We start from the raw sequence: 21,112 nt of genomic DNA on the forward strand, positions 1-21,112 counted from the left end.
ATATATATATATATATATATATATATATATATATATATATATATATATATATATATATATATATATGATTCTTTTGTAGCTCAGCTCCGCCGGCGCTCCACGCATTTATCTATCTAATGTTCATCATATCCTAAATTTCGACATTATATTCATATGGTCATTAATAAAATAAAAATAAAAATTATAGCATCACTTGTGACATATATGTAAATAATATCGATCTGATATTGTTATATTCATTTGATGCATGATTAATTTCCGTACATTGTGGCGTGCATGTTCTGAGTAGTATCCGTGCGACTAGACGTATCAAAATCGCAAGCATATAGTTGTGAGTTAAAGAGAACTTAATTTTGAAGATTAAGGATGAAGGTGACGTAGGTGATGAGTTTGTTATAGAGGCGGAGAGGCCGGCCGGCTTTGCGAGAGGTGCCCAATTTGGCCCGCACGGTCGTGTATGTTACGTGCATGAGACGTGCCATGTGAACCATTTTTTATTTGTTCACAAAATGTGAATTTTTTTAAAACTCTTATACTTTGATGTGACAAAATAATAGAGAGTTAAATTACACGGACTCAACAATTCATTAGATGATAAATCATTTATTTCCTATTCTCATCTTGTAATTCTTTACTTTTCTTTGCATTGGCGTGATGAATAAAAGAGGATAACAAGAAGTCAAAATCACATTTCTCATTATGTGAAACTAACGCATGATTATTAGTTTACTAATTAACTACGCAGTAAATTTTAGTGTGATTTAACTCTCATGTGTAATTTATATAAATTATTATATAGGAGCGAACTTACTTAGTATACACCTTTAAATAGTAATGCTGCAAAACCATATTTTCTTGTTACTAAAAATAAAAGAAAGAAGAAATCATTCCATGTTGTATGGAGTGACTGGGTCAGCAAAGAACCATTTGTTTGGGCCTAGCTACTATATCTTTTGGACTATTATGTTGCTCTAATTCCATATATCACTAATTAAACAGCCATTATACATTAGTTGAAGCCTTTAAGTTGGAATTCTTGAATTTCAGGCCATGTATTTCCATTTCCATGCAATATGTGAATTGGGAAAAGCCTTGATGTGATCAAGATTGGACTGCTAAAATGGACTCTGTTATCATATATTATATGATTGATGCCTGAAACTCGCTTGAAAAATTTCTCCCCTTATGTTTCCGTCTCAGCAATATTATATTACCTAATATGTATAGTACTATGCCTACAATTTGGGCATACATAAATGGATACATGCATGTTTGAATGATATTCACTTTTGATTTATATTTTAAAAAAAAAAAAAATCTGCAGTTATTACTCAATTATGTGTTTTGAGTGAAACAAAGCATGTAACCCTTACAAACAAAGGATCATAATGAGGTAAATCAATTATGTGGCGATTAGCTCAAACAAGATAAAAATAAAAGACGAACTAACTTAGTTATTGAACTAATAGTTGGACGAATTTGATTGAAATTGCTCCCTTTTGAATGGTATTTTGTGAGGAAGTGCAGTGGCGTCAGAAGGTTTGTCTGTCAACAAAAAACTTTTTTGTGAATGAATGAAAATGAATCCTTGGGAAGGCAACATCGCATCTATCGCTCAATTATATTGCAGACGACGCATGCACAGCACAAGCTAGCCGTATATGAACCACTCACGTGATTACTCCATCTTTTCTTCAATTATTGGTTTGGCTTTAATGTCTAAATGGAATCTCAGATCATGTCCAACTTTTTTCCCTTTGGCCTTGACCCTACCAACAACTCACTCTCCACACCAAACCCAGCAAAATTATAAGAGAAACAATACATACAATGGCTACTTTACAATTAATTCCCACTCACATTATCACTGTACTCTACACATTCAACGCAACTAATATTGAGTAATTTGAAGAGAGTTGGCAGCTCTGGTCTCCTTTATTAAAACTTACAAAACGTTAGGTTTAATGTGCATGAAATTGATCTCGGTGTAAATATCAATTTATTACTTCTTCGCGTGTATTCTCTTGGTTGATTTTATTGTATCATCTTGTATATATATATTCTATTCACAGGTCTAGTCAGCATAAGATATTAAATATAGGTTATGTATGAGCAAGGAAGAGAAGGTAGGCCAAGAGAGGATTTGATTAACTAGACTAAGTATATTGCTTTGATGCTTTAATTTCTCACTATCACTAACTAAAGGCTCTTGTGTACCTCTATGTCTAGACACAAACTAAAAGCAATCTTCTTTCAATGATGTCTAAGAATTATTTATACTAGAATTAGCACATATTACGAAAGAGTTAACCTTTAAGTCATTATTGATCTAAAATACAATTATGGTCTAAAGACATGACTAGTTGACTACCCATTGCAACTCTTGTCCATGCCAGTTGGTTTACGGTTCTAGAGAACGAGTAAGTGTGCCCATACTTGTCGCCAGACTCGTACACATACACCTGATTGTTTGCATTGCCATGGGCGTAACGAATTAGGCTTCTTTTGTCCCTTGACCTCTTACGACGGGTTAGCTTTATTGTATTAGATGATGAGCTTATTATGCGTATAAAATGAAAATGGATAACAAATACATTAAAATAATGAAACTAATGTGTAAAAAATGAAACTAAAAAATACAACTGTAATAAATTAGGAAACGGTAACCATTTTTTTAAAAAAAAATTAAAACCAAACAACATTATTTTACTTCATAATCCATGGTGCTAGGGTAAAATTTGTCCATATATACATCAAAAGCCTTCTAGAAGACTAGGATGGCTAACGCCTAACATATTCCTAGAAAATTAAAAGAATTATAGTGAGTGTGCAACGTGCGCCAACATACGCTACAAGATACATGTACGTTTGTTTGATGTTATAAAAAGCAGGTGTAGACAGTGTAGTTAGCTCACAATTCAAGTAAAATTGATAATGGCAAAGACCAAAACTTGGTGTACAATCATCATTCTCTTCACACTACTATTACTAACACAAATTTCCCTATCAAATTCTTCATTAACGCCGCCCCCATTGCCCATCCTTCCCCTCCCAACTTTTTCTCAACTGAAATGGCAACAGAGGGAAGTCATCATGTTCCTTCACTTCGGCGTCAACACTTTCACAGACCGGGAATGGGGCACCGGCGACGAGAATCCCGCCATCTTCAACCCAACCTCTTTAAACGCTAACCAATGGGTGGACACGGCGGTCCAGGCCGGAATTTCTCTCATGATACTCACCGCTAAACATCACGACGGGTTTTGCCTCTGGCCGTCCAAATACACCGATCATTCCGTCATCGGAAGCCCGTGGAAGAACGGCAAGGGTGACGTCGTTCGGGAGCTTGTTAACGCCGCTAATTCTCGCGGTGTCAATATCGGCTTGTACCTTTCCCCTTGGGATCGCCATGATCATAGATATGGGCGGACAAAGGAGTACAATGAATATTACTTGGCTCAATTACAAGAACTTCTCAAAAAGTAAGTATTTCAAATCATTTAATTTCTTTTTTTTTTGGCCATACAGAAAATCAGCTGTCAGTATCTAAAAGTGTATACAGTATAAACATTATCTTGTAGTCCAGTCTTAAGTCATCAATAGTTCGACAAGCTTGGTTGAGGTTGTTTTGTTTAATTTTGATTAGTAAGATTGGAAAGCACTAACTGCGCGGTTTTTGTGTTGGATCTTTTATCTCGGTACGTGTAGTTATGGGAGTGTTAGAGAAATATGGTTTGATGGAGCAAAGGGCGCAAATGCACCAAACATGACTTACTACTTCAACAATTGGTTTGAAATGGTGAATGAGTTGCAGGGGACAATCAACATATTTTCCGACGCCGGTCCGGGCGTGAGATGGGTCGGAAATGAGAAAGGGTTCGCCGGAACCACTTGCTGGTCCAGTATCAATCGGACATCACTTTCAATTGGCAATGGCAGCTTAGTTAAGTAAGCAACAACCTAGCTAACCAATTTGTGATTAGTGAAGTACTGATCCAAGGTCTTTGATTATTAATTAACTTATAACAATATCATGTGCGCAGTTATCTTAACACCGGAGACTCGAAAGGGACGGATTGGCTACCGCCGGAATGTGACGTCTCAATCCGAGAAGGATGGTTTTGGCATAAATCACAAGCACCAAAGACGCTTACAGAGCTACTCGAAATTTACTACAATTCAGTAGGACGGAATTGCCTGTTACTGCTAAACGTACCGCCTAATACAAAAGGATTGATATCAGATAGTGACGTGACAAGATTAAAGGAATTTAGAAGTGCCCTTGAGACAATATTCTCAACAAATTTGGCTCAAAAATGTTCAATAAAAGTAAGTAGCCAAAGGGGAGGTGAAGGTGGTGGGTTTGGACCTGAAAACATGATAGACGGTGATCATTTATGGACGTATTGGGCACCGTTGGATGAATACACGGGACACCATTGGATCAAACTGACGGCGTTCAAACAAAAACTGAAATTCAACGTGGTTCGTATTCAAGAAGCAATCGGATTAGGACAGAGAATAAAACGACACGAAGTTTACGTTGACGGAGTTAAGGTTGCAAACGGCACCACCGTGGGGTACAAAAAGCTTCATAGGCTTGAAAAGGGTGTCGTGGAAGGGTACAGTGTGAAGATCAAAATAATTGGGTCACGGGCATCACCTTTAATCTCGTCAATAGGTCTCCATTTTGATCCCTTTTGGCACCCATAGTGATAGTGAGCTAGCATTGTCTATCTCTTTCTTCCTGTTTTGTCTTTGTGTTCCAGAAAATTGATAAGTCAATAAACAGCGACAAAAAGGCTAGCATGCCATAAAAGTTGAACCTTTTATTCTCATCTCTACACCCCTAATAATAGACTTTGTAAAGATTTCAACTTTAATTTTTTTTTAGAAAAACCCGCCAGTCACTATCCAATGGTTGGCACTCAGCACTGCCATTGTGACAATCACAAGCTACAAAAGGTTGATTAATTTTTACCTGTAAACCGCTTAACACATTTAACGATTTACCTGTTTCGTCAAAATTGAAACCAAAGTTTGTGTTGCTATGGTGGTGAGAGAGTGAAGTGTTGTATGCAAGAAATATGGCTTTCCCTCTTCATCTCACAACTCAAAGCATCCAACAAAGGCTTGATTTCCTGCAACAGATCTTGAGGCGATCCTCTTACAGAAAATTCATGGACAACTCCATCAATTTCAATCATGCTGCATCCAGGAGCTGTTTTTGCTATTCCTTTGCTGTTCATGAAAGCTCTGAGTTTCTTCACATGATCAAATTTACCAGCTTTGGCATAAATATCACAGAGATTAACATAGAAAGCATGGTTCTGAGGTTCCAAAGCAATCAGATTCTGAGCAACCTTCTCTCCCAGTTGGAAATTCCTGTGCATTTGACACCCCCCAAGAAGTGCTCCCCACACAAAAACATCTGGTTCCATTGGCATGCCTCTGATCAGCATTTCAGCCTCATCAAACAGCCCGGCTCGACCTAGAAGATCGACCATGCAAGCGTAGTGTTGGAGTTGCGGCTCTAAAGAGTAGACGCTCCTCATCGCGTTGAAAAACCAGCGGCCTTTCTCGACTAGGCCAGAATGGGCACAAACTGATAACAAGGCAGTAAATGTGACAGAATTAGGCTTTACTGTGGCCGCTTCCATCTCCAAGAAAAGCTCGAAAGCTTGATTAGCATTTCCATGGAGGGCAAACACAGAAATCATGGAAGTCCATGCCAGAACATCCTTCTTAGGCATTGCTGTAAACACTTCAAGGGCTTTATCAACACACCCACATTTCCCATACATGTCCACTAAAGCAGTTGCGATTACTGTGTCACACTCTATCTTGCTTCTCTTCAAGAAACTATGAACCCATCTTCCATGATCAATAGCGCCAAGCGATGCACAAGCTGAAATTACATTAGCAATAGTGATTTTATCCGGACTGATCACATCCTCACCACCCGAAATCTGCATTTCGTGGAACAATCCTAGAGCCTCCTTGCCTCTACCTCCTTGAACAAACCCTGTGATGATTGAATTCCATGTAATAATATTCCTCTTCTTCATATTCCTGAACAGCTCCAAGGCCAAATCAAGCTCTCCATTCCTCAAACACCCAACAACCATCGAATTCCACGAGACTACATCTCTATTCGGCATTTCATCAAACACCCTTCGCGCATTATCAAGAAGCCCGCATCCTGAGTACATACTAATCAATGAGTTCTGAATAAAAACATCGCTATGGAGCCCAAATTTAACAGCATGACCATGAACGCTTTGACCCGCAAACGCATCAACCCTGTTAACACATTCTTTCAACACAAAAGGCAACGTAATAAAGTCGGGTGTAAACTCATCAAATAACAATCTTTTATACAGAACTAAGGCTTGAAAGGAAGTGGGATCAGTGTTTTTGGAGGCATGAGCTCTGATCATGGCGTTGTACATAAACAAACTTGGCCTGGAGACAAGCCTGAAAGCATTGGTGGCGTAGCTGAGAGAGCCCGATTCTGAGACGCAGCAGAAGAATATGAGGCGAGAAATGAGGAAATAGCGGTCAGTTGTTAATAAGAAAGGGGAAGTTATGATGTGGGTATGGATCCGTTTGAGCTCGTTCATCTTCAGGCAATTGTCAAGCAGCCTTGCCAGTGTGTTTCTGATATATAAGCGCTTGGATTCCATCATTATGAGATCTCAATTAAGAAGATCCTCGGATCCGTTGTTTCTACATTGTACTGTGCTATTATTGTATGGTCGGAAATAAAGAGAGTCGATCTTGAATTGTATACTTAATGGCTTAAGATGCTGTAGAGTAGAGTGCAGTGGTATCAGACAGACAACATAAACAATTTGGTCGGAAAATACACGAAATTGGGCTATATATGTGTTTAAGAAATCTAGTTTAATTGTTAGGTGGTTCATAAACAGCAGATCAGAAGACATGGTATAATGATATTCCTGTGTGTCACACAAATTTCTTTCTACATTCATCAATTCAATCAGCTGTCTCATTATATTGTTTCATTCAGTATAAATAATCCTAATCCTCTGATCTTTCTTCACCATTTGCTGCGCCCTTTTCCTCTGCCTATCCTGTCATTTTGTCGATCAGAAAATCCCCCTCTCCCCCCTCTTCCGCCTCCGCCTCCGCCACCGCCAGAGAAACGACCTCCCCCGCCGCCTCTCCTATCAGAAAACCCCCCACCACCACCACCGCCACCGCGACCACCTCCAAATCTTCCACCTCTTGACTTATCTCTTTCTTGCAACTGTGGCAATGATTTTACAACCTCCAGGCTTATGTCAAATTCATTTCTTGCACCTGCAAATGTAATATGCTAATTTAGTTAACTCTTCATATCACAATTTTTTTTTTTTGAGTTCTACTGACTCAGTTACTCAGTTACAGTGTAGTATCTGTTCATAGCTACTTTCTCAACCTACTGAAGCACAAAGAGTCAACAGATGCCTCCACAATGGATAATCAAAATAAGAGTCATTACACTTAAGATCAAAGACTGAAACACACACCGTACCGGCTATAAATGTTTCCACGTCTTCGGCAGACACATCAAAAACCGCCCCCCTTCCATCAGCTGTCAAAGTAAGGCCTTTGATTGATTCAGCCATCGCTTCGTGTAAGAATCTCTTCAAGGCATTATATACAAAGCTGGCAACAACAGTGAATTGAAGGATAAGAATTCACACACAATCAAAATTCAATAATATTAAGTTGGGATTGTTTGTTTGTTTGTGCTTTCATTTTTAAGCTATCACCTGATTAAAAACAAATTCAGTCCAACGGTCCTATATGAAAAGTTTTAAAAGAAAATCCTGAATGCTTACGAAGGTGAATAGACAGGCCTCCCACTCACAAGATGTAGAGTAACATAATTCTCCATGGAAGTAAGAAGTGAGCGCCTCTTCATCTCTGTATACCCCTGAACACCAAGCCAGAGGCTTTTGTTAGCCGAGATGGTATAGTGGATTTCACCAGCAAAACAAAAAAGAAAGAAAAACCGCAACTTACAGAAGCTTTGGCCAGTGCCTTTGCAAGCAATTCTGCAGCAGAGAGATGAGAGGTCTGCAGCAGGTTCTCAGCAGCTGCCTTGAAGGCAGGTATGACACTACCATATTTAAAGTATATCAGCACTTGTGATTACTACGATACTTGCAGTAAGAATCTACTAGAACCATCAAAGAGACTAACTACCTATCAGAGATTCCGGCAATTTCTTCTGCTGCTTCTTTGCCAACAATTTTCGCAATATCAGCTGGCTGTGGAGCAGCTATGTGCTCAAATTTCACACCAGATTCCTTTTCAATTTTCGAGATGTTGGACTTTTTAGGATCATAGAACATTACAGCAACGCCACTATTCCCTGGTGCAGTGCCAATACACAAGTTATGTAAAGCTTCCCAAACATTCCAATCTCATGAGCATTAAGATCATCTGCAACTAACCTGCCCTTCCTGTCCTTCCAGATCGATGAATATAATCTTCTACGTCACGTGGAGGTTCACACTAGAAAAGCACTATGAATGATAGTATATAAAAGTACCAAATAATTCTTTGTTAATTAAACATCATTAAGAAACAATAATTTGAAAACAAACCTGGATTACTAACATAACATCAATGTCCAATCCCCGAGCTGCCACATTCGTTGCCACTAAGGTCATGAACTTGCCTGATCTGAACCCAGAAAGTGTAACCTGAAAACAATGTGCCAATCATTGGCAAATAAACCTTTTTTCTATCACCTGAAAGCTAACGAATTTCAACTCAATCAAGTGATAAAAGTAAACATGCCATGATTAGCAACTATAGTTATTGAAACATTCATTTGACTTGTCTTGTTCATATCCACAGATCCTCTACTGTTGTATGGTTTTTAGTTGAATTATAAACAAGTACAAGCTTGACAAAAATGGAGAGGGAAGTGAAATAATCAGTATAGCATAGATTATAAATAATGCATCACACTTTCTGACATTCACACACACACACAGACCTAAAATATTCTGCAAAAAGAGAGCTATTCTCAATAAAACTTTTACCTCACGTTGGGCCTGTTGTATATCACCATGTAAAGGCCGAGCACCAGGCAATGATCCAGCAAGCTCAGAAGCATAATCCTTTGTTTCAGTGAAAATAATAGTGCGGCCTCCGCTAAAATAGTATTTCATTAAAAGGAAGTACAAACCATTCAGCAACTTCATTATCATCTCTTAAGAGTCTAAATTAATGCACCCTTGGGAAAAATAAGAAACCAACCTGCTATAGCACCGAATGATATCAGGAATAAGCTGAGATCTGGCTGAAGTAGAGCAAGGAATAATAATATGTCTGACACTAGTGCTGGCCTTCATTTTCTCATTGCCAACGATGTCTATGGTTCTCTTATCTGGTTTGAGAAACTTAGCAGAGATCTAGCCAAATAAAGACAGGTTTTATTCAGAGATTCAGATGATTAAATGAATGGGAAAAACCAAAAGTTGATAGACATCCAGTAATTATATTCAGTGAAATTTTTATTTTCACCACCTCGTTGACTGTCCCTGTGAATGCAGGCCAATTTTTGTTAATTGAATACTTAAAGCATGCCACTGTTCACTGGTTCTGGTTACCATTTAAGAAGAAAGACAACAAGAAATATTGATGATAAACGAACATGTTTCACCCAATCTGGCAAAGTGGCACTGAAGAGAAGAGTTTGGACTTGTCCTGCATCCTCTACCTTCCCTTTAAATTTCAAAGAGGAAATAAAAGAAAGAAAGATTGTTAATAATGATTATAAACAGAACTCACTGAAAAGGATATCTACTGTACCAACAAATTTCAATGCCCATAGAACTGCATACCAAGAAAGCTAACAGCTTCACTAAGAGTGGTATAACAGAAAAAAAAAGTTGGTAACAAACTTCCTTTTAAATTTCAAAAAGGAAATAAAGGAAAGAATGGCATGATCATTAATAAACAAAATTCTCTGAAATGGATATCTACTGTAGCAAGCAACATTTTCAGTGCCCCAAGAACTACACATGAAGGAAGCTAGCAGCTTCACTAAGAGTGATATGACACAGAAACACTAGGCAACAAACTGACTTATAACTGTGAATATATACCTAGAATAAATTCGACATCCTCAACAAAACCAATTCTCAGCATTTCATCAACTTCATCAAGAACACGAAACTTTAATGAGGCCAAATCAATATTTCCTTTCTGTATGAGATCCTGCACCACAATTTCTGAAAAAATAGTATTCCTTCTCCCGAAATGTATAAAAAAGACAAGCTCAACCTAAGATTAATAAACCAATAAAAAGGTTACCTTGATGCGTCCAGGAGCACCCACTACAATATCAACACCTCTTTTCAATTTAGTTTGCTGGGGAGCATAGGGAGAACTTCCATACAAACAACAGGACGTCAGCCCCAATGCCCCACCGTAAAATTCAAAGTCAGCAAATACCTATTGGTCACCAAAATTTAAGAATAAAAAAGCTCAGAAACACTTAAAGAATATGCATGGTTTCTTTATGTAAGATGTCTTTAAAAAAAAAAACCTGAAGAGCCAATTCCCTAGTGGGTAAGAGAACCAGAACACTAGGAGCTCTCCCATAACCAGTCTTTCGAGTAGCTGTGGCAGGTCCATTCCTTAAGGACTCCAAGATAGGCAAGATAAAGGCCAAGGTTTTACCCTGCAAATTAAATTTCAAAAACAAAAGAACATTATATTGATTGTGGTTGGAACTTTAGAATTAAGCAATAATTGCTCAACCAAAAATATTGAAAAAGAAGAATTGTTTGAGGTGCAATGGTAAATGAGTATGTGAATTAGATGCATCATATATTATATATACCTGACCAGTACGAGCTCGACCAACCAAATCGGAACCATCCAAAATGATATCAAAAGTGGTAGCTTGGATCGGGAACAGATATTCAATTCCCTTAACCTTCAAAGCCTCTCGCAGAGGATCCGAAATCCGAAAATTGGAAATGGAGCTCGGATTCTCCTCCGTCTCAACACCATTATCCACCACCTCCGTAAATTTCGTCTTCTTCTTCTTCTTGTCCACCTTAAAATTCATCGGCCTCGTCGCACTCCTCACCTCCTCGATGCTATCAATCTCCAAAGCCTTTCGCTTCTTACTCGGCCTCTCCGAATCATACTCCGATTTTCCCTTATCTTCCTCTGACTTTTTCTCTTTCTTCTCAAAGTCTAACGCTTCGGTTGTTTGGTTTTGAATTCTTCTTCTTAACCATTTGGAGTGTCAGAGGCCACAGCTTAATTCACTACACCACAATTACCAAATAGCGGGAAGATTCTCACAGCTCCAATGCAATGGCAGAATCAGGGGTTTAGGGTTTATACATTAATTTACTCCAAGTTGGTTCAAGTACTAGCCGTTGGATCGGATGTAAATGCCCCATGACAATCCAATCCATGCTCACCGTCGGATTGGCTAACTACCTTAACGAACTCTCCCTTGAAATAGGAAACGCCAATGCTCAACAATTCATCTTTATTATATTATTACAATTACAATATTGCAAAAGAAAAAAGAAAATTTTACATGCAAAATTTACTCATTTATGAATTTTTATTTTACCAAATTCCAACTTTTTTAGTACAACCGTATAACTAACAATTCCTACTCAATAACTAACATAACCGCCGTCAACTCCTTTGCCTATATATATATATCGGAGACATTGCCATTGCTAGTGTCCTTCTTCAGCTCTTCTCAGTACTCCTTCAATGGCAATATCAAAGGCATCTCTGACACCCTCTATACCCGCATTGGGTTTTGCGTATATTATGTTGGGTATATAATCAATCACCTTATTTCTCATCTCATTTACCTTTTCTTTGCTTATCTTTTCAAGCACAGATTTTATTGAGGTCCCGTTTTTCACCTCATCCCGGTGTATGAAAACTGAGTAGCTCTCTGTTTCCGGCGGGAAAAACCAGCGGTACTGATAGTAAGCGGATCTTTTCCAGAAGAAAACCGGGATTGATCCCGCCACCATGCAGTCAAACGTTGACCGCCGAGTTAAACTGTCCCCCCGGGGCTGCAAGCAGAAGTCGGAGTCCAGAAACTTTTCCAGAATCTCCGACGTGCCGTTTGAGCATTTCGTGCCGCCGCAGTCCACGGCTCGGCACGCGCCGGAGTGGTTGCACTGGGTGAGGAGGAGAGCCCGGAAGTCGTTCTTGATTAACCGGCGTGGCGCTCCGGCGAAGCAGAATAGCGTGTTGCGGTGACGGGTGCGCAGGAATTGCTGCCAGCGGGTGATGTCGGCGGCGGTGGTGGGGTGGAATCCGGTGGGGTAAGGCACAGCGACGTCGTAATAGTCCCACGGGTGAGCCTCGATTAACAGGCGCGTGATGTTGCGCATTCCGGGCAGGAATATGCAACTAGAGCCCCAATTCATACCTTCCTTCCGGCGGAAATCCCATGTGATGCGCCCCATCGTGATGAAATGATCCCTGCCGTTCGATCTGTTCCAGTAAGGCTGATCCTGGATCCAGTTAACCATCATCTTGCAATCCCGATCACGGTCTTCGTTAGTGTAGTTGACTTTGATAGGCCACAAGTACTTACCCACCGCGAGTCCAGCGTAGAACGGTATGTAGAACGCCGTAGCAGATTCCGCCTCCGTGGTCCTGCACTTGTAATTAGCCATGCGGTTGTGGAAGATAAGCTCCAGTGCAAACTGGTCCGTCCAAAACCATGACCCCGCGAGATTCTCCGGGAGAATCTTCGAAATTCCGGCGGCCGGGAGCCCAAATCCGTCGTTAGACAGCACCTGGCAGCGCGAGTGCCACGGGTCCAATTCCCCGCAATTTTCCACTAAATCAGCGTTGAACACTCTTGGAAGGTCGTAGATATACACTTTACCAAAAGGACACTCAACGCCGTCATTTGTAGCGTTAACTTCAGAGGCGTAAGGTACAGCCGAGAAAGTTGTCGTCGCCGCCGCCGTGAAAGATGCGTTGTGGCGAGGATACGAGTGTTGAAAGTATGAGGCGATGGAGGAGAAGGGGAGAGAGCGGGCGGAGAAGAGGAGCAAAGACTGGAGGAGGACGACGGAGAGTAGAAGCCATGCGCCGGGGTGGTAGAAAGAGAAATACCTCAACAACGTGTTTCTCAGATCTTTATCAGAGTCGGGAAGCATCGGGTCAGGCTTAACTTAGAAGGTGAAAGAAAGAAAGAAACTCCGGCGAAGTTGACCGGAAATTGGTGATGTGGGAAGCACTGCACGGGGAAATGGAGTACGTGAGTACGAGATGAATGGTGCGTTAAACGAAGATGAAGGCATTTAAATCATTAGCGGCAGCCATTGATCAAAGAGCCATGTGTCAAACTACGCTAATCCCCTGCAAAACCTCGCCGACACCCATACTTTTTTTGTTGCAAATTTTATTAAACATCGTACTCCAATAAGATTCCTACTTCGTAGTCTCATCTATGAGAATTTTAAAACACATTAAGAGAGATTTAGTAACCAAGGAAAGTAATTTTTTGGGAATTTAAAAGGTTTGGTACAATTTTTTACTTGGTAAAGTTTAGGTTAATGGAAATCTCATTCCATAATATCAATTGAGACATTCCATAATACTTTGTATCAATTAATTAAAGTAAATCTCATCAAAGAGAGTGTAATTTTTTTGGCTTACTATCATATTTATTCATATTAACCTTTTTTATGACATATTGACATATTGCCATGTTAAAAAAATTTCTTATATAGTAAGGATATATTAGAGATTTAAAAAAAATTAGAAAAATTTAAACCAATCTTACATGTTAATTAATTTTCTATGTAATTTAATTGTTATGCTTCTAGGGTAACACAAAACATGCTAATTAATTTTTATAGTAAAATTATCCCTATCAAATATAATTTTTGAAAAAAATTTCGGTAATTTAATGGATGAAAAAGTACTATCTAATTAAAATCTCACAAAACTTGAATTAACTCAAACCGACCAATAGAGTTTAAGTGTTTAACTCACAATTTTTTTATTTTTTTGAAAGGTAAACTTCATTAATAAGCATTAGAAACGATTACAACAAGGTTCAATGAAATGATAAGACATTTCATGCCATCTGACATAGAAACAATTTTCCTAGCTAAGCTAATGAAAATTTGATTCACAGACTGCTTTACAAATATGAAGTTGTGATCCTTAAAGGACCTTAAGGCTTCTTTGATGGTCTTGCTAAATGTAGACAAGCCTCTTCGTGGGTGTGAGGTCTTGTAGACCACCTGAGTCTTCATATCCATACTGAAGTCCATAGACAATAATCCCAACAGAAGGTACACTTCCGACCTTGTGTATTTGATCGGTTCTTCAGTGGGCATCCTACCGACTGAACTGAACTGCATATCATTGTTCAGAAGAGGCATATTACAATTGTCAACTAGTACGCTCAGGATGAGTATTACATAAGCCATGACCATAACAAACTTATCACGCTCCATACAAACCTCGTCAATAGAACGAGAGGGAAACGCTCGTCAAAGAAACGAGAGGGAAATACAAAAAAACTGCAAATAGATGCAGAAGGAACAAAGTACAAGAAATAAACACCAACAATAAAATACCATAAAATAACACCAACAAGAGGTGTATTATTTGGAATACAAAAACATGAAAAAAGGGAGATCAGCGTAGGATAAGAGAAACGGAGGAGGATGGCGGAGCAGTTGCGTGGGGAAGTTTTGCGGTGGTGGAAGGCGGATGAGCTGCGATGATAGGAGGTGGAGAAGCTGCTGCGATGGTGGGAGACGGAAGTGCGATGACGGATGCAGTGGTTGAAGGCGGAGGCGCGATGAGGGACGGAAGATGACCGGTGAGCCTGAGGAAGAAGGGAACGGTCGCCGCCTCCGTTAAACAAGAGGAGGCGGCGACCGCCGGAAGGAGAGGAAGATGACTGGAGAAAGAGAAGCTATAGAGAAGGAGAAAAAAAAATGGTCAACCGTCTATGTGGAGAGTAAGAGTGTAATACACACGTATAATTTGAGTTCTATTACATATACTTTCAATTTTTATTATCGTCAAGTTACAATAAACCATTTTTACGAATAAACCATTTTTACGACGTAGATTTTACCAAAAGTGTTTATATTAAGAGTATGAGTGTAGTCAAAGACCTTGTCAAGCGGCATAGTTGTGGCCCTCTTAAGTGAGGAATTACAGGTTCGATTCCCAGTGGAGGTGTGCTTCAGTTGGTTGAGAAAGTATTCTATTAACAGATGCTACAAAAAATGTAAGTTAGTGCAGAGAAAGATGGAGTTGTTTAAAGGCGAGATTGCGGATTAATTGAGGGGTTAGTCTTGTTTTCCACGTGGCTTTCCCTTCTAATTGCCAGATAAGAATTCGGAAATGAGTGAGAGAATGACAAAGAATCATAAAATAATGTGATTCCAAACTGCGAATAAAGTGAAAGCATATTTCTATATTTGCAATTAAGTTGTCCTTTAATCACATTTGCACTTAAGTTGTCCTTTAATCACATAGTGCTAAACTGCTAGTGATACTGTTGAGAGATTCCTTCATTTGCCTTTGACGATATGATTACCATATGTGGTAATGACAACACTATTACCATTTTAAAGGTGATTATAGCTTGAGTATTGGTAGTCCTATTTTATAGTTTATATACAATAATACAAACACGGATGGCTCCACAATGGGAGCAATGGCTCCTTCCACCCTTATCCCCTTTTAATGTATATATATTGTAAAGCACATTGTATATATATAATTAACTTATAAATACTACATTTATATAAATTTAACCAAAATATGAGTTAGCTTAAATAATAAGACATATACTTTTTCTTTACAATCAGAGATGATACAACAGTTTATGCGATGATGAATTCAATTTCACAACAATCAGAAAATTTTAATACAATCCATTGTCAAAAAACTACCACAAGAAGAATCATTCAAACAATTAAACATTTTATTATACAATAAAATATTAGGGAGTATGTTGTTTTAGCATGTAGCATCACAAATGTTAATGTCCTGTCATATCGAAAACGACCTGCGTCCCAACGAAAATGACATGCTCTGATCCTCTAATTATTATGTTGCCCATCTTTATTTAATTAAAGACTTCATACTTCATCTTTAATTAGTCCATTTGTTTATATGTTACAAAATAAAAATTAAACTGTGTGTCGACCTCAGCTCACGCATCCGATCCGTCTCACGAATAAGGATCAGTGAGACGGTCTCACACAAGTGTAACATTTTCTATAAACATAACTCTTATCTGTTTTTTGCTTTTTTTTTTTTGTTTTTTTTTTTTTTTTGTAGAACAACTCTGATCTGTTATTAATTAGTATTGTTGTGTATCGTTTCTTCCTTATTGCCGAAAACATAGTAAGACGACCAACAAAACAGACGCTGCCTGCCGACAAGTTTTATTGGATTACAATTCACAACCACATCGTTGTTTTATTGGGAAACTAAAACACAAAAATACAAATTTTTTGATTTCACATTCACCCAATTATATTCTTGAATTCAAATGTATCTCATATTCTCATGCATGTATATAATATAGTCCATTCTATGAGATGGCCCAAATTGGGGAGTGGACCAATCAGCAAACCCCATTTCTGTTTTGTTTTGCTTTTCCCCATGTTATGGCCCATAACTCTAACTCATATAGGCCCAAATCACCTAGCCTAGCTTCTTATAGAGAGAGAGAGATAGATGAGAGAGGTGGAGTGGATTAATAATACTATGGAGGGTGTAGATGTGGAGCAGCCGACCTATTGAAAGAGACATAAGCAACTAATGCCCTCAACAATCTTAGATAGTTAGTAAACAATATTATTAATGCAACTATAACGGTAAAGAAAATAGGGTATACAATATAAATGTCTTTGATGGGTGAGTGAAGGACAAATGAATAAGTAATATTGAGGTAGAATTATATTCAGAAGTGTACTCAAAAAAAAAAAATATTCAGAAGTAGTGGTGAATGTTTTTTTAAGAAATTTGGGTAGCAATAATTTGATTTTTTTTTTAAATCTCATTTTGATGTATTTTAATTTTTAATAGCTAGTCAACAATTTAATGACTCGGCTCATTCATTTTTAATCTTTTGTTCCCACTTAGGAAGATTTTTGGATTCACCCCACACAAGAAAAAATAATAATAAATAAAATAAAGGAACAACAACAACAAATATATATCAACAAAGACTTTGTGATCACGCAGCAGCGGTATAACTGTGACTCTCCCAAATGGGTGATTAAAACATATTGAGAAAGTATGTGTAAACAAATATTGGATTATAACAAAAGGCAATACTATAAAACAAATATATATATTGAAAATAATAATATTATATTATTAGTTAGTACTCCGTAATAAATAGTATCCACCAAGAATGTAATTATTGTATAGTTTAATAGGATAATTAGGGTAAAAGGTGATACAACCTAGAGTAGGGATTTGACGGGGATCACGGGTCCTATGATGCCATAATCAATTCCCACTTTAATTCCTGTCAACTAAAATCTCTTCCAGGTCCCACACCTACCCCTGTTTCTCCTTTTCTTTTTTTTGACCACATTTCAACCTACTTTTTTTTTTCTTAAAAAAAAAAATCATAATCTCGTATTCAAAGGTATATATTCCGTACTAAACAAACTTCACTAACATATAACAATGTATAATAAATCACATAAAAAGATACTCCGTATAAATTATACCAAAAATATATTGTACAATAACAAAATCAATCAAAATAATATTAATAAAAATTAAATACGTAATTTGTGTTTTTCAAAAAAAAAAAAATACGTAATTTGTGTACATAAAAAATATACTCTATTCACTTAACCATTCTTTAGTAAAAAAAAATCTCCATTTTTGTTCGAACCAGTAATGAAAGGTAGACATAACAGGGTATGAGAATCACTTAAAGGCATGCAACAATAAAAAAAAACACTGTTGCCCACTGTTTTCTGATTAATTAAAACCAAAACCAAAAACTACTTTACCTAATTTAATGTGTTGATTAAGAAGTTGAGGATATATTAGTAATCTCGAACAAGTCCAAACATGTGTTTGCAACAATTATTGTTTTTTTTTTAACAATTATTGGTAGATGAGATTATTGGAGTTGTGGTGTTGATAGTTTGATGTTATCCAATAATTATGGAACAACACAAATCATGTAACCCCCCAAAATCTTATGACATGATGTTGCATTTTCTAATTATTGATATTGTGTTTTTTTTTTTTGAAATAATATTGTTATTAGGTTTTTTTTTTTTAAACAAATATTGTTATTAGTTGTTTTCTCATAATGTATTCCATCTACTATTGTCAATGATACTCTAAATATGGTACATTTGATTTAAGTATGATTTGACCAAATTAAAGTCAATTTAATGACACATAATAACACCTTATAATTGAAGCAATGTAATGGCTACGGGGACTATAGTAACCTAACAAACGACAATTTTTAACAATTGAAGTTGAAAGTGATTCGTTGTTAGCTATTTTTAAAGTTCATAAGAAGGTAAATGATGGGTAATACCCCATCTTCGACTCTTTGATAGTAATTTAGTGATTGTTAACTCAAAGTTGAATTTACATTTTAATTAATGTAAACAGGAAAGCAAATTATTGTGTGGATTATATGACATCCACTTGGAGTTTGATTTTTATTTTTAAAAATATTGTAGGAGCTGCTTTTTCACTTTAATGCAGACCAAAATAACCAATTGTAATGATTAAAAATGTAATATTTTTCTTTATATATCGACATATCATGCATACTTTGAGTTTTATATTAGACCAATCATATATATTATGTCAAACATAATATAAATGAATTGTAGTTAAAACGAAACATATCATTAATTAACGACAACTAAAATGAACATAATTAAATAATCCACATTAGTGGTGAATTATTATGTTGGAGTAGGTACGTAGTAGTACATAGAAGCTGAGGCGAAAGCGAAATGACAATAAAAACACTCAAACAAGGTGACCGGGGGGCCCATGCATGCATTATACGGACTAGGCTCCGTCACGCGGGCAAACATAAACATTTACACCACCATACAAAATAATACAGAGTAGCGGGTGACGACGGCGGAGAAGCCGCTGACTGGCTTCATGTTTCGGCACTGCTGAGTGTTGGCAGCTATATACTATAAAGCTAAGCGATTAATGAAGCATTGGGGCAAGGGAAAATGGAAATCCCATCCCATCAACCTCTGAAAAAGTGATTCTTCTTTTCCTCGTTTGCTGTTTGGATTTATATTGCCAATATAAAATGTACTTCCAAAGTCGATCAGATTTTGTTCATTCCCAAAGCAATGAAGCCGCCAGTAATTTAAACCCCACCCTCCACAGACATTATACACCAAATTAACATAATCCCGTTGTCCCAAATCAATATTTAGTCTTGCTTTTAATGATAAAATAATAGAATTCATTCAAACTTTATTCATATTCAAACTTTATCTGAAATAGCTTATTATAGTACTGACGTGGTTGAGATACTTATACATGCATGCATTTAGTACAATAGTATATATATATATATATATGTATATGTTACTGAAAGATAATAGGTGCTAGAGTATAGTGAGTGCAATGAAGCAAATAACACCTGATTTAGTGGTTAGTTGAACTTGAATTCGATTTGTTGAGTGGGTTGGGGTGAGGGGCAGCACCCCGTGGCACGATATGATATGGTAATTTTGTAAATATAACATTAGAATTGTCTTTGTAATTGTAACCCTGTATATATTATTTTTAAAAGTACTGTATATATTATTTTAATTACTAAAATATTTCCTTTGCTCCCATGGACGTAGACTCTCGGAGTCTCGGCCGAATCAAGTAAACTATTCTTCTTTATTCTTGTTTTATGTTTTAGATATCTTGATACCGTTAGTAATTATTGAGTAATGTTGTGATGTTGTCACAATCTATGATGGGTAATTTAAGATTCCATTGTAAATACCCAAGAAGTTGGAGGAGGAAGTGGTTAATCCAGGTAACTCCGATTCATGGAATACTATACATACAGCTTTATTCATGAGCTGAACTGATCTGAGTTATATAAAGCATGAATTGCCTGGGTGCAGCAATAGTCGCAGGTTATGTCTGGTTGGATGGATCAATATAATTAATGTTTGTTTTTCTTTAATTTTCTAAAGAAAATAAATAATTATTCAATCAATTATATTATTCATGGAAAACTATACGTACTAACCACCCTTTTTTGTGCTGACCACAATTATGCCAGCATTAATAATTAACGTTTGTCGTTGGTTGGTAATTATTTTATGACTTTATTGCGTTGCATGCATGCAAGCTTTGAATTTCAAATTGGCTTTTGCAGGTTGATGGGATAAAGAGAAGGAAAGCCTATATTTTATTTACTCAGAAAAGTAAACAAGGAAATCGAAAGAAGATATAATAACACCTCACTTTTTGCTTTACCATATCAACTCAACAAAAAGGTTTGACCCACGCAAAAAATAAGGTTAAAAAGTATATCTTTTTGAAAAAAAATATTATTATTAATTGAATAATATCTAAATGTATGTTGACACAAACAAATATCAAATAATGGTTAGCAGGTATATACTTGATTAATTGGAGCTTATATTGATATTTGTTCATAATTTTTTTTTTTATATTGATAGTGTGATAACGTACGTGATTAATAGGCCTCCTGTGAATGTATACTTAACTTGGTAGAGGACTATGGAAGAGTTTTAAAGTGCCAATGGAACATTAAGTTATAGAGAATTTATAGAGAATATAATGTGGTTACAAACTTTATGAATGTCTTGCCTAGAGCCTTTGCAAGTTTATCAAGGAGATGAGCTTGGTGTTCAAAGAAAAAAAGTTATGGGTAGCTGATAAAGTTTATAAGAGCATATCCCTTCTATGAATTAAAAAAAAAATGAAAATTAAATAGGGTAAAATGTTGAAATGGCTTGTTGCGATTGAGTTCTAGTGAGTCAAAAAACAAATCTAGATAAATAGTACATGATCGGGTGGGGGTGGGTGGGGGGAGGGGAAG

General features: G+C 37.1%; 4 protein-coding genes across 5 annotated transcripts; 1 reads left to right on the forward strand and 3 right to left on the reverse strand.

The window, feature by feature from the left end:
• The first annotated feature begins 2,895 nt into the window (after positions 1 to 2,895).
• On the forward strand, positions 2,896 to 4,881 carry LOC116012815 (alpha-L-fucosidase 1-like). The gene is made up of 3 exons (XM_031252488.1): positions 2,896 to 3,482; positions 3,709 to 3,948; positions 4,044 to 4,881. The coding sequence occupies exons 1-3, from the start codon at positions 2,935 to 2,937 to the stop codon at positions 4,711 to 4,713; spliced, it is 1,458 nt and encodes a 485-aa protein (XP_031108348.1). The 5' UTR covers positions 2,896 to 2,934; the 3' UTR covers positions 4,714 to 4,881.
• LOC116012814 (pentatricopeptide repeat-containing protein At5g66520-like) lies at positions 4,810 to 6,770 on the reverse strand. The gene has a single exon (XM_031252487.1). It carries the CDS (start codon positions 6,687 to 6,689, stop codon positions 5,049 to 5,051), a length of 1,641 nt encoding a protein of 546 aa, XP_031108347.1. The 5' UTR covers positions 6,690 to 6,770; the 3' UTR covers positions 4,810 to 5,048.
• A 96-nt stretch (positions 6,771 to 6,866) lies between these two features.
• On the reverse strand, positions 6,867 to 11,379 carry LOC116012812 (DEAD-box ATP-dependent RNA helicase 7-like). 2 transcript variants are annotated; one of them, XM_031252485.1, is made up of 14 exons: positions 10,874 to 11,379; positions 10,577 to 10,711; positions 10,342 to 10,482; positions 10,134 to 10,245; positions 9,680 to 9,750; positions 9,283 to 9,437; positions 9,066 to 9,177; positions 8,622 to 8,720; positions 8,469 to 8,529; positions 8,218 to 8,386; positions 8,035 to 8,131; positions 7,851 to 7,945; positions 7,541 to 7,674; positions 6,867 to 7,326 (listed from the first exon to the last, which is right to left on the reverse strand). In XM_031252485.1, exons 1-14 carry the CDS (start codon positions 11,102 to 11,104, stop codon positions 7,064 to 7,066), a joined length of 1,875 nt encoding a protein of 624 aa, XP_031108345.1. In that variant the 5' UTR covers positions 11,105 to 11,379; the 3' UTR covers positions 6,867 to 7,063. The 2 variants fall into 2 exon arrangements, with proteins under 2 accessions (XP_031108345.1, XP_031108346.1); XM_031252486.1 differs by lacking the exon at positions 6,867 to 7,326 and having other exon boundaries at positions 7,561 to 7,674; positions 7,880 to 7,945.
• Positions 11,380 to 11,524: 145 nt separating this feature from the next.
• LOC116012816 (xyloglucan galactosyltransferase XLT2) lies at positions 11,525 to 13,414 on the reverse strand. The gene has a single exon (XM_031252490.1). The coding sequence runs from the start codon at positions 13,191 to 13,193 to the stop codon at positions 11,739 to 11,741; it is 1,455 nt and encodes a 484-aa protein (XP_031108350.1). The 5' UTR covers positions 13,194 to 13,414; the 3' UTR covers positions 11,525 to 11,738.
• Positions 13,415 to 21,112: the final 7,698 nt, after the last annotated feature.

Source organism: Ipomoea triloba, chromosome 3 (genome assembly GCF_003576645.1).
Source record: "Ipomoea triloba cultivar NCNSP0323 chromosome 3, ASM357664v1".
Lineage (NCBI taxonomy): Eukaryota > Viridiplantae > Streptophyta > Magnoliopsida > Solanales > Convolvulaceae > Ipomoea > Ipomoea triloba.